This window comes from Gobio gobio, assembly GCF_949357685.1.
Source record: "Gobio gobio genome assembly, chromosome: 23".
NCBI classification, from domain to species: domain Eukaryota; kingdom Metazoa; phylum Chordata; class Actinopteri; order Cypriniformes; family Gobionidae; genus Gobio; species Gobio gobio.
Genome location: NC_137119.1, coordinates 18,195,165 through 18,209,393, shown reverse-complemented (window position 1 = coordinate 18,209,393; position 14,229 = coordinate 18,195,165). Strand labels below are relative to the sequence as shown.

At 38.8% G+C, this 14,229-nt stretch overlaps 1 protein-coding gene across 1 annotated transcript; it reads left to right on the top strand.

The window, feature by feature from the left end:
• Positions 1–1,994: 1,994 nt before the first annotated feature.
• On the top strand, positions 1,995–5,992 carry zfand1 (zinc finger, AN1-type domain 1). The gene is made up of 8 exons (XM_079805484.1): positions 1,995–2,059; positions 2,273–2,315; positions 2,757–2,796; positions 3,493–3,620; positions 3,837–3,928; positions 4,137–4,258; positions 4,349–4,504; positions 4,631–5,992. Exons 1-8 carry the CDS (start codon positions 2,005–2,007, stop codon positions 4,805–4,807), a joined length of 813 nt encoding a protein of 270 aa, XP_079661610.1. The 5' UTR covers positions 1,995–2,004; the 3' UTR covers positions 4,808–5,992.
• Positions 5,993–14,229: the final 8,237 nt, after the last annotated feature.

Sequence of the window (14,229 nt, the reverse complement as noted above, 5' to 3'; positions counted from 1 at the left end):
AATCCTGACTGGAAATCCTCACAGATACCATTTCTTTCTAAAAAGGAGCGTAGTTATGAGGACACTGCCTTTTCAAGTATTTTTGACAGAAAGGGTAGGTTTGAGATTGGCCTGTAATTGACTAATTCTGTGGGATCAAGTTGCGTTTTTTTAATAAGTGGTTAATAGCCAACTTGAGTTTTCGTAAGTACGTATCCTAATGTCAAGGATGAATTAATGACATTAAGAAGAGGATCTATGACCTCTGGAAGCATCTCTTTCAGTAGCTTAGTCGGTATAGGGTCAAGTGTACTTTAAGTTCTGTAAGAGGTGGGGCCTCCATGGATTGGACTTGTTTGTTCAGCACATCCCACAGATGCTCGATTGGATTGAGATCTGGGGAATTTGGAGCCCAAGTCAACACCTTAAACTCGTTGTTGTGCTCCTCAAACCAATCCTGAATCATTTTTGCTTTGTGGCAGGGCGCATTATTCTGCTGAAAGAGGCCACAACCACCAGGGAATACCGTTTCTATGAAAGGGTGTTCATGGTCTGCAACAATGCTTAGGTAGGTGGTACGTGTCAGTAACATCCACATGGTAACAACCACCTGCACAGGGGTCAGCATGGGCACAATGACTGGTCTGCGGCTATGCAGCCCCATGTGCAACAAACTGATGCACTGTGTATTCTGACACCTTTACATCAAAACCAGCATTAACATCTTGAGCAAACTGAGCTACTGTTTGATCAGACCACACGGGCCAGCCTTTGCTCCCCACGTGCATCAGTGAGCCTTGGCTGGCCATGACCCTGTCTCCGGTTCACCATTGTTCCTTCCTTGGATCACTTTTGATATATGGATGGCTTGGACCACATGACATCACTGTTTTCTCCAGAGCGGCTGTACAGGTTAGCACAATTATTTATAAGGTAACAACCTGGACAACTGTGCTGAATTAATGTTCAATGTTTGTCATGTGACAACACTGTGGAATACTCTGAAACTGTGCCATACTATTTGTTGCATATTGTATTTCACACACTATTTAAAAAAAAAAAAAAAAATAGTAGACAGTGTGCACTGTGTACTGGGCAGTAAGCAGTAAGTTAGTATGCCATTTCGAACACAGCCCTGGTGATTCAAGGGGAGTTCTGAAACCCAGAAAGCGCTGTGTCCTGAAGGTGTTATCTACCCCCTTAAAGGCGCAGGTGATTACTTTGGAAGTATTATACCCTTCAGCTCTGTGAAAGAATGCTCCATAAATTATGCATTTATGTGAAGCACATAAGCCAGTTCAGAGTATCAGAGCAGCTCTTTATCTGCTTCGGAGGATGCATGAAAAGGATGCATTTCTCAAAGCAATGACTATCACACTGTGGACCAAATTGGCCTATGAATCACGTTTGCATTCTATGAGCAGTATGGGGGCATGTGTTAATGCCGTGTCATTATAGTACATTTGTAGGACATAAGCCATGAACACCAATTCCTCGCTGAACACATTTGCAATGTTTTACAACCAGGATGTTCCTTTTCTTGCCTCTCAGATTCTCACTGTTTAGGAGAATTGAATCCAAAACTGGATTCCTCTTGCCCCTTCAGTACAGTGGTTGATTATGTTGTATTTTCACTTTCTCCAGGCACTTGCCCTGAAAGCACTCATCCCACACACCGGACCGTACTGGGACTATCTTCGTATTCTGTCTGTGTTTCTGCATTGACGCAATGTCATTCCCTACATCTCAGAGATGTATAATGAAATAGCTGCCTGTACAGTCTTCTGAATTTCTCCTTTCATGTTCTACAGAAGAAGAAAAAAAGTTATAGGCTAGAGTTTAACAATGTGAGCAAATGATGTAAGGATTTTACCTGTATTAACTTTTTTTATTTAATTTAGATGAACAATTAATACAATTTTTACAAAAGTATTTACAAAATAGCAACCACATACACGATACGTGGTATTAAGAATTTTTCAAAGAGACTTTTATGTTGAAATTATTGTGTGACGTCATTTAAACATGGCTGAACTAGACGTTGGAAAACATTGTGAAATTAAATCTTGCAAACAAAAAGGTATGCTCTTTTATATCATCCAAACATCTGAAAATTTCCGCTAAATTAATAATTTTGTTTCCACGGTCTTTATTTATACAAATAGCCATTGTAAGCATAGTGTATAACGTCACTGTGATGTGAGTCAGCACATCAACAGCCATCTGGTCATACTCATTATTTTTGTATGTAATTATCATGAGTTATTTTAACCGTTTTTATGTTTTGATGCAGATTTTCTACCATTCGTTTGTAGCAGCTGTTCTGGAGTGTTTTGGTAAGATTTTGTGACGTTGGATTTGAAAACTCACAATTTACAATATAATACGTTATTAGATCTGTAGTAATTTGTGCAGATATGATTAACAATTATGACAAGGAAATTACTGAAAAAAGAGAAAAAAAACCTACCTACCATGTTTTTCTGGGCCATCATTACCATGGCTTTTTTTTTGGAATAGCCTAACTGTTACACCAAAAATATAAATTGCCTACCTTTACATACCATGGCAAATAGGATAATTTACTCATTTTCTGGTTGCTACTATGGTATTTATCAAAATGGCAATACTGAAGCCACAGTACACAGCTGTTGAATACAGTACAATACAGTAAGAGTATTAGTATTGAATAAGGCACTGCATTTGAGACACTTCAATCAATTAATTGCAATCATTTTTTCAATCATGTAACATTTTATCTCCTCTACTGGTTAAAGTTTGGAACACAGAAGCCGGGACTCCCATTCTTGTCCAGAAGTGAGTGAGAAATGTCAGGTGGTGATTTACTGACAGTTTTACTACAGACAGTAAAATAAAATCATATAAATATCACTGAATCTTGAGATAAGGGACAAAACATGTCATACACACAAAAGCCCTCTTTATGTTAAAAATAAAGAAATTCATCAAAATAAAAATACTTTAAATGTTACATCTAGGAAAGCTGGATACTTAGTAGTAAATTTTAAAATATTGAAACATCAACTGAACTACATGATATTATGTCTGATTTACCATTGGTTATATATGTTTAATATTAAAAAGGAGGGTAGAGAATGAAAGAATTGTTCATAATAATTAATGTATTGTTCATAATAATCCTAACCCAGGAATTTTTTTTGAGAATGTATTTTTTCCACTTAGCTCTTTACTAAACACCATTATTACATAATTGAAGACTTAACTCTGTTGTTGGATGAATCAAATTAAAACAGCATGCTTTTTAATGCATCTGACGGAGGTGAGTTATGAGTTATGAAGTGAATAAATGTACATTTTTAGAAGAAAAAAATTGTTCGCTTACATGGTTCATTAGCTGAGCTAATAGTGTATTCTTAAATTATAAAAACTTCTAAAACATGTTTTGTCCCTTATCTAAAAAATCAATGATATATGTATTTATTTATTTTTTCACTGAGTGACTGTTTTGATGATTATTGATGATTCTTTCAGGTAACAGAGAAGAGAGAGATCTCAGTGTCTGAGGGAAGCACATTGTATCCGTGCAGCTTTAATGATTGCAAAGGGAAAGAGCTGCTGCCTGTCATCTGCCCACACTGTGAAAAACACTTCTGCCTCATGTACAAAACCTCCTACAAACATAATTTTAATATCCCTATGTTTTTTTTTTACTGACACCATTATGTCTCACTTTAATGAATGAATGACTATAGTAGAAAAACAATAAATATTATTGTTTTATGTATGTAATCAAAGCAGCTGGATTTCTAGGTGGTTTGTCCTAATCTAATATGCAGTGCTCTTCTACATACCTGACTGTATTTCTCTGGTCTCAGACATCGGCATCAGGATGACCATAAGTGTGAGAAGCTGGAGACCCCAAAGCCTCGCATGGCTGCAACACAGGAGCTGGTGCAGAAGATAGTGGGTAGGTTTTTTTTAGCATTAGACTGCAAACTTACATTCAGGTCTGTTAAAACACTGTTTTATATTGGCTTCAAACCATTTAGATTGCAAATGGTGTACTTGCTCTTCTTGTCCACATGAGGGCAGTAGAGTCTCATTGTGAAGAGCTTGTGATGCATGCCAAAGATTTCTTAGAAAGCCAAAAAAAATCTCAACGTTACTTCCAACAGAGTCAAAGAAGAATGCACCACCAAGTAAAGGTAGAAAAGGAGCGAAAAACGCTGCAACTGCTGCAAAAGTTGCCCTGATGAAGCTTAAAATGCATGCGTCCGGAGATAAAGGCCTGCCACAGGTATCAGAGCAAAACTGATATTATAATGTACCTTCCATAATTTATGAGCACATATCACAACAGAAATTCCTCTTCTAATGTCCTCTGAAGACAGAACGGACATATTTTCAGGTGTTTCTGCCCAAAGAAGCAAAAGACTCCAGTTTGCCCATGTTCTTCTGCTCTAAATGGAGTGTCGGCAAAGTAGTGGACTTTGCGGCATCTCAGGGCAGTCTGAAGAACAACAACAATGTGCTCACAGCTAAGGTCAGCCACACAGCACTACATTTAACTTTTTTTTCTGTAGGATTAGAACTGTTACATTGATTTATTAATTCATAATTTGGTGAGTACAATTTGCATTAACATAACTACTGTATATGCTCTGCACAGAAACTCCGTTTGTGTCACCCTGAGACGGGGGAAGCCTTTAAGATGGACGCTAGCCTCCAGACGCTGCTTTCCCACTCAGAGTGTCCCCTGCACAACGGAGGCAACGTCATTCTGGAGTATCTGGATAACGAGAGCTCTGGACTAGATGATGTCACAGCCTATATTCTATCCTCCTGATAGAAAATCCCACAATCATTCAGAAGAGTTTTATAATAGTTTGAGGAAAGCAGGAAACAAAGGGGTGTTAGATTGGTCACCAGAAGATTGTTGTATCCTAGACCTAGACTGTAAATATATTTCACACAGGATTTTATGCTTATTTCTAATAAATGGGTCAATGACATGATGCTTATTCTTTTGTCCTATTTATTAATTTATTCAAAAACACGTTTCATGTATGAAATGACTTGAATACTCCTCTTCTGTAGTGAACATTAAAATGTACTGTATTTTGATATTTAAAACGGGTCAAAAAATATCAGAGTGCTAATGGTTCTCATTTTTTTTTTAATTATGATAGTCACATGTATTCAAGGTGTAAGTAAAATCTATTTTACTTGATGGTTACACATGCATCAATGAGCATTGGTTGCCCATTCCTTCCTTGGACCACTTTTGATAGATACTGACCACTGTAGACCGGGAACACCCCACAAGAGCTGCAGTTTTGGAGATGCTTTGACCCAGTTGTCTAGCCATCACAATTTGGCCCTTGTCAAACGTGCTCAAATCCTTACGCTTGCCCAGTTTTCTTGCTTCTAACACATCAACTTTAAGGATGAAATGTTCACTTGCTGCCTAATATATCCCACCCACTAACCGATGCCGTGATGAAGAGATAATCAGTGTTATTCACTTGGTCATAATGTTATGCCTGATTGTGTAAATTGTGTGCACTCTTTTGTCATTTATCCGAATAGCTTTATGATCACGATTATGACTTGTATATATTTTAATTAGTTATTTTATAAACAAATACCTCAGACTTAGATTAAACTAAGCTCTCAATTGAGTTGAACATGCAAGGTTTCAGAGTAAATGAATAAATGCAAAGGTGCTTGGTTCTAGAAAAGAATTTTCAAACTTAAGCCATGAGAGAAATAGTACATTGCTGTCAGGCAGAAATGATGTACTTATGTATCCTTCTCTCACAATTTAAAGCCATTAAGCAGAATGTGTCACATTGATGTGTCCCCTAATTGCCTCAAATGTCTCAAGGCAGCCAGAGACAGATGTTTTCCTTCTCTACTTTTCTTTGTGGAATACAAAGGTTTAGTTCACTGAAATGCTATAGACATTCTACAATATAATGTATTCTGTAAGTTCATGTGTGAATTAAATATGATTAAATAATATGATGATAAATATCTGTTTTTAATCAAATCCCTTGACTGAGCAACAAAACATCAGAAACTTACATCAGATAATTTAACATTTTTGATTTTGGACCTCTGGACCTCACAGATTATTTGATAACATTACAAATGTAACTTTCCAAGTTCTAGATTATTATATTAGATATAATATAATTATATTGTAAAGTTTTGAACAAATTGTTTTAGTAAATAACTGCTTATTATTCTCCTTTGTTAGTCGCTTTATTAACAGTTTGCAAAATGAATATTTATATAAATGCCAAAAAGCAACACAGTATGTTTTTCTATAGATATGTATAAACTATATGTCAATAACAGGCACTCCTATTGACTTTTAGATTTTCTATTGAGGTAATCTACTTGACTCATAAGGAAGATTAGGAATAGTACCTGCTTCCAGACCTTTTCTTGCTGTTGATTGGTTGTTGCAGGTCATATCACTGAAGCTTTACCAAAGATCTGTAAATTAAGGGGCATAGTGACATAAGAAACTAATTAGGTAACACTTTATTTCTATAGTCCATTTTAGACATTATACACCAATCAGGCATAACATTATGACATTATATTCCTAATATTGTGTTGGTCCCTCTTTTGCTGTAGCCCTGCCCCATTGAGGCATGGACTCCACTAGACCCCTGAAAGTGTGCTGTGGTATCTGGCACTAAGATGTTAGCAGCAGATCCTTTGAGTTCTGTAAGTTGCGAGGTGGGGCCTCCATGGATCGGGCTTGTTTGTTCAGCACATCCCACAGATGCTCAATTGGATTGAGATCTGGGGAATTTGGAGGCCAAGTCAACACCTCAAACTCGTAGTGCTTCTCAAACCATCCCTGAATCATTTTTGCTTTGTGCCAGGGCGCATTATCCTGCTGAAAGGCCACAGCCACCAGGGAATACTGTTTCCATGAAAGGGTGTACATGGTCTGCAACAATGGTGGTACGTGTCAAAGTAACATCCACATGGATGGCAGGACCCAAGGTTTCCCAGCAGAACATTGCCCAAAGCATCACACTGCCTCCTCAGGGGGTCCTTCTTCCCATAGTGCATCCTGGTGCCATGTGTTTCCCAGGTAAGCGACGCACACGCACCCGGCCATCCACGTGATGTAAAAGAAAGCCTGATTCATCAGACCATGCCACCTTCTTACATTGCTCCGTGGTCCAGTTCTGATGCTGACGTGCCCACTGTTGACAGGGGTCAGCATGGGCACCCTGACTGGTCTGCAGCTATGCAGCCCCATACGCAACAAACTGCGATGCACTGTGTATTCTGACACCTTTCTATTAGAACCAGCATTAGCTTCTTGAGCAATTTGAGCTTGTCTGTTTGATCGGACCACACAGGCCAGCCTTTGCTCCCCACGTGCATTCCTTGGACCACTTTTGATAGATACTGAGCACTGCAGACCGGGAACACCCCACAAGAGCTGCAGTTCTGGAAATGCTCTGACCAAGTCGTCTAGCCATCACAATTTGGCCCTTGTCAGACTTGCTCAAATCCTTACGCTTCCCCATTTTTCCTACTTCTAACACATGGACTTTGAGAACAAAATATTCACTTGCTGCCAAATATATTTCACCCACTAACAGGTGCCGTGATGAAGAGATAATCAGTGTTATTCACTTCACGGTGTATACTATAAGTAACTTTGCAACTACATGTCAGACTGCTAACAGCAAAACTACCAGTATTTGAATGTTGAGCCACAGCTCATTGGCCGCTGATGCCACAGCTATGCTATATAGATAATGATGTAAACACTAGAAAGAGTTAAAGGGTTAGGTCACCCAAAAATGAAAATTCTGTCATTAATTACTTACCCTCATGTCGTTCGACACCCGTTCGACACCCGAAGCATTACTAATCAGCGAGTCGAATCATGATTCGGATCGTGTGTCAAACCGCCAAACTGCTCAAATCACGTGACTTTGGCGATTCAAACCGCTGAATCGACTCACTGATTCATAACACTTCGAAGCTTCATGATGCATTGTTTTGAAATCGGTCATCACAATATAAGTCGTTATTTAGGGTTTTTTGTGCACAAAAACTATTCTCGCTGATTCATAAAGTTATTGTAGAACCACTGTAGTGAGATGGACTTTGTAACAACGTCTTTAGTACCTTTTATGGGTCTTGAGAGTGTAAAGTGCATTGTGCCAATGGAGGCCTTTCTGAGCCCTCGGATTTCAACTAAAATATCTTCATTTGTGTTCCGAAGATGAACGGAGGTCTTACGGGTGTCGAACGACATGAGGGTAAGTAATTAATGACAGAATTTTCATTTTTGGGTGAAATAACCCTTTAAGGACCTACCAGTCTGCACCATCTAGAGTTTCATGTCAAAACTAGGTAGTTGTCTAAAGTGGGCCATCGATATAAAATGTAACCACAAATTAAAATACATAATAAAAAGCTAACCTATAACCTGCAGTGAATCTGGTAATTAATATTAATAAAAGAACACTGTGAGGTCAGAGACATCTAATATTATTTGTTAGATATCTGTGCAAGATCAAGATGAAGGGCAGTGACAGCAACTAAACGAGCCACTGAAATCTCTGACCTGCTGTTGCAAGACAGAAATAAAAAGCTGTGTTTAATACAACATTCAATGGAAAATGAGTGAATGGACTCGTGAGTCGTGAAAAAACAAGAATAGTCTCTATCAACAGCAACAAAAATGATGAACATGGTTGTTGCTGGGGAAAAAAAACGTTACAGTTGGTTTAAGAGAGGCTTTTACAAAATGGCTATTACTATGCAAAAGTATGTCTCTTGTGGAAGGCTTGTCAACAGTAAATTGAAAGCACATTACAGAGTGATTTTTGGGGGGTCATTATCAAAATATGGTGACAAACCTGTCCCTTGACTTCTCAGTCATGAAGTAGTCAAGTAATCAAGAAACACCATATAAAAATTATCATTTTTTATAACAAGAGTTTAATAAATAATGTTAAATAGTTTGACTATATATTGTTTTGCCTATAAAACACCTTCTGTTTACCCCTCCTCCCCAGCACCACTGGTAGAGATCTGCTATGGGGTTTTTAATATATTCTTGCAGCAGCATGTCCTTTGTTTTAACATAAAGCCTGTTTCCACTGAAATTACCCGGAACAATTTGTCCCCCAGACCTGTTGCTGTCTGCATTTCCATCACGGTCTAAAGTACCGTGAAGATTAGTCCTGTGATGTAGGACTGCACGCGACTTTCCAGAGCCCACTGGATTTTGTCTTCCGCAAATACACTTAATACAGCCTGAACCTTGTCGTCGGTCCATCAGTCGTATTTTTTAAACTTCATTGTTGATTCGAATAGCAAACAACTCTTACTGCACGAACCGCAACTGATTTTTAGGTTGAAATAAAATGCTGGGTGAGCTTAACCAATCAGCATCTTCAGCGCCCAAGTCCCACCCCCGAAAGTTCCTGAACTTTGAAAAAGTACTACCTGGCGAGCAGGGCCGTTTTGAGGGGGAAATTTTTACCCGGAACTTCATTTAGACCCCGGTTCCTGCGGTTGAAACACACCGAGTATCACCCCAAAGTCCCTAGTTCCTGGGGAAAGTTCCTGAGGTGGAAACGTGGCTTAAGCTGAACAAATTCTTGTATTTGCTCAGCAGGAGCAGCTTAGCAGATCTCGTCCACCAAAACCAAGCATATATACATTCCATGCCCCATGCCAATAAATGCTGGTTAAATAATTCACTCAGACATTTGTCATGATTGAATTACAGTTATTTTTCTTAGCATTATTTTCAGCATTAGTGCAAGGTCTAACACTTCTGCAAAAAATAAGTAAATTATATCACTTCTGTAAGTAAATTATTAATATCAATTAATTTGAAAAGAATGATTGTCCTGCAGTTACAAGCCTGTATTTACAGCAGAAACTATGCATTTAAGCAATTGACATTCAAGTTACTTAATATGCTGAACATTTACTTGTGCAGTGACTATTAATATTGCACCAATCCTGCTGCTGTGTCCACATTAATCAAGACAGAAGAATGAGTCAGAATAAAAATAGCTGCCTTCTCAAAGATTGTGTATAAGTTATATATATAAAAAAAAAAAAACATATTTGTGAAAAAAATCAGGTTTGTGTGTTTAAAATGCACCACTAAGCTGCATAATGATGCTGGCCTTCGCAATAATTTTCTCTGAAAATCATGCCTGCTCACACACACATACACACCCACACTGGTTGGACGCACGTAATTGCTCATTGAGCAGTTTGTGAGTCTGGACTTTACCGCAGAGAAAACTACAGTTGATCAATGCTTGTTTCAACCCACTCTCTGTGTAGGCTAAGATTTACACCCCGAATGTCCCCAAAACAGCACGGGGTGAATGGGAATGATTGAAGTTGCTGTCTCTTTGGGGTGAAACATCTTAATAAATCTGTCAAACACACAGTCTCAATGAAATCCACAAAGCTACATTAGAAAAGTCCATTCATGCGATTCATTTAGCTTAGTTTAGTAATAAGATTAGGTGTAGATGATCTAATAGGGAGGGTTTGTTTAGGGATTGTCATGTTTCAATGACTAAAAATGTGAATTGTATGAAAACAAATCCTTCCTTGTTCTGGATATTTAAAACTATAAAACTTTCATTTGCGATTGTTACATTTAAAATGAGATATTCATATACAAGCATGAAATTATGAAAATGATAGATAATTCCAGTAACACTTTACAATAAGCTCTCGGATGTTAACATTAGTAATGCATTATCTAACATGAACTAGCAATGAGCAATATATTTTCATAGCATGTATTATATATAGCATTTGAAGAAACAAAATAAATAAAATGAACCAATAAAGGTGTATCCAAATGTAATTAAAAACATCAAGTTACCATATAGGTCAATCACTGGGCCCGTGTGGATTCCATCCAAATATAATCCAAGTATAATAAATGTTATTGTGGTAGTCAATGGTAATAGATTTAATTGGCTTGTTTCAGCCAAACAATCTCATGAACAACTATTTGTCAGTCATGTTTTTAGATGATGGTGTGACATAATTAGAAGATTGCGGTATTAATATAATTATATTATATTTTTAAAATATCACACCATGTAGCTTGAATTTGACAAAAATAGCTGTGTCCTCAAAATTGTTTACAACGTTACACATTATTTATAATATTGAATATGGCTGGCAACTGTAAATCTCAACAATGGTAACATGCAACTTGCAATGTTCTAGAATCAACTATGAATATCCCCCTAAACCCATTTCATGCTTTTATAGTACTATAGCATAATCAGATTAAATTACTCTGATTTGACTTCAGCTGCAAAGCATACTCGGTAACAAAAAGTGCCACAATGCTAAATAAAATCAGAAAAAAACACGTAATGACAGATTATTGGAACAGCAGCTCATCTCTAGCATCTCATTGGATGCATGTTCTAGAAGAGAAGATTTTTTTGTGGTGCATCTGTTTGGATTGGGGACAACTCATATTTGTAATGTTATTATGGTAACAAATACTGATAGATTTAGGCCTTATTTGCTGGAGGTGGTGGGGCTATTCTCTCCTCCTCATCATCAGACCTGCACCTGATGCTCACTGGAGGCTGCTCCTGAAACACAGAGCAGAACCACACACTCAAAATCGACAACTATTTTATTTTTTAATGCATTTTTTTTTTTTTTAACAAATGGTTGTAACACCAGTGACAATAACCCAGTGACAAATACATAAACATGCACAAAGACAAAACATTATGACCACCTACCTAATATTCTGTTAGTCCTCTGCATGCTGCCAAAACACCCACTAAGGCATGGACTCCACAAGAGCCCTGGGGCCTCATTTAGAAAATGTTGCGTAAAAACCGCCCTACATTTGATCTTACGATAATTTCTTAAACGTGTGTATGCGTGATTCCAGATGTGAAATCTATCAATTGCAAATGATCTTGAAATTGTGTGCAGCTGAATGGTTTCAGATCTTTCCCTTGTAAACACTGCCTAATTAATTTCATACTATATTGCCAAAAGTATTGGGACACCCCTCAAAATCATTGAATTCAGGTTCCAATCACTTCCATGGCTACAGGTGTATAAAATCAAGCACCTAAGTATGCAGACTGCTTCTACAAACATTTGTGAAAGAATGGGTCGCCGTGATTGGTTGCCACCTGTGGAATAAGTCCATTCGTTGCCATCCCCATACTGTTCCCACATGACTGCACACCAGTGCACAAAGCAAGGTCCATAAAGACATGGATGAGCGAGTTTGGTGAGGAGGAACTTGACTGGCCTGCACAGAGCCCTGACCTCAACCCGATAGAACACCTTTGGGATGAATTGGTGCGGAGACTGCGAGCCAGTGCCTGACCTCACAAATGCACTTCTAGAAGAATGGTCAAAAATTCCCATAAACACACTCCTAAACCTTTTGGAAAGCCTTCCCAGAAGAGTTGTAGCTGGTATAGCTGCAACGGGTGGGCCAACTCCATATTAAACCCTACGGATTAAGAATGGGATGTCATTAAAGTTCATGTGTATGTAAAGGCAGTCGTCCCAAAACTTTTGTCAATATAGTGTATAAAAGACCACCAGTCATCATCCAAATACTTTACTTGAGAATGGCGAGCTGCAAGAATTGTTTGGATTTTCACTCTCTGCCACAAGGAAAAGTGCATACGCCTGCTTAGACCCTGACGTGGTGCTAGGTACTTTTCCACGTCAAAGACTTAGCAGTGGATTTTAGTGTACACACACTCTAAGATCAAATCTGTGCGTACACAAGTTTTATAAATGAGGCCCATGAAGGTGGCCTGTGGTATCTGGCACAAAGACATTAAGCAGCAGATCCTTCAATTCCTGTAGGTTGTGAGGTAATGATGCCGTGGATCAAACTTGTTGGTCTAACACACCCCATAGACCCTCAAATGGATTAAGATCTGGGGGAATTGGAGGCCATGGCAACACCTTGAACTCTTCTTCATGTTCCTCAAACCATTCCTGTTCAATGTGTGCAGTGTGGCACTGTGCATTATCCTGCTGAAAGATGCCACTTCCACCAGGGAACACAATTGTTATGAAGGGGTATACCTGGTCTGAAACAATGTTTAGGTAGGCGGCACTTGTCAAGTTTACGTCCACATGAATGGCCAGACCAAGGTTTCCCAGCAGAACATTGCCCAGAGGATCACACCGCCTCCACCGGCTTGTCGTCATCCCACAGTGCATCCTGGAGCCAATCACTTCCCCAGGTACATGGGCGTCTACATGATGTAAAGGAAAATGGAGCTCATCAGACCAGGCAACCGTCTGCCCATTGTAGGCTTTTTCGATAGTGTAGAGGTCATCACAAGTACTCTGATTGGTCTGTGTCTACGAAGCCCCATATGCAGCAGAGTGTGATGCTCAGTGGGACACATTCCTCCCATAACCATCATTAGAATTTTGCGACTTGTGTCACAGTAGACCTTCTGTTGGCTCGGACAGAAGAGATAGCCTTTGTACATTGATGAGCCGTGGTGCCCAACACCCTGTCGCCAGTTTGTGTTCTGTTCATCCTCAGACCACTGTTGGTAAATTCTCACTGCTGCTGACCAAGAGCAACCCACAAACCTTGCCTTTTCAGAGATACTCGCCTTGCCATTACAATTTGGCACTTGTCAAAGTTGCTCAAATCTTTATTCCATGCCATTTCTTCTGCATCCAACATGTTGATTACGAGAACTGCTTACCATCTAATCTAATCAGACCTTAAAATGTGGCCTTGTTAGAAGATTATCAACAATATTCACTTACTCTAAGACTGCTCATAATATTCATAGTGTATATTAAAATGTGTAAATCAAACTTTAATATAGTTTGCTAATAAATTAAAATCCTTGGCTTCTGCTGTAGTTCTCAAATTCAAAATCTCACTGTGGCATTTGATGTGTGTGTGTGTGTGTTTTTTTTAAGAAGTTAATGTTGTGTGTGTCAGAGATCTGCTGATGTAGTGCGTCAGAACGTGTCTGATTCACAAATGGATGAGTTCTCTCATCGCTCTTTCACTGTGATGGGTCCAAGTCAAGGGATCAAAGCAGTGGAGATGCTGATGGGGGATGAGAGGAGGAGGAGGAGAGGAGGAAGGGAGGAAGTGGGAGGTGTGCATGTGTAAAGAGGGATGTCCTGCAAGATTGACGTGATCTAATCCATTTTGTGACAGACTCCTTGCGATATATAAGCAGGGCATTC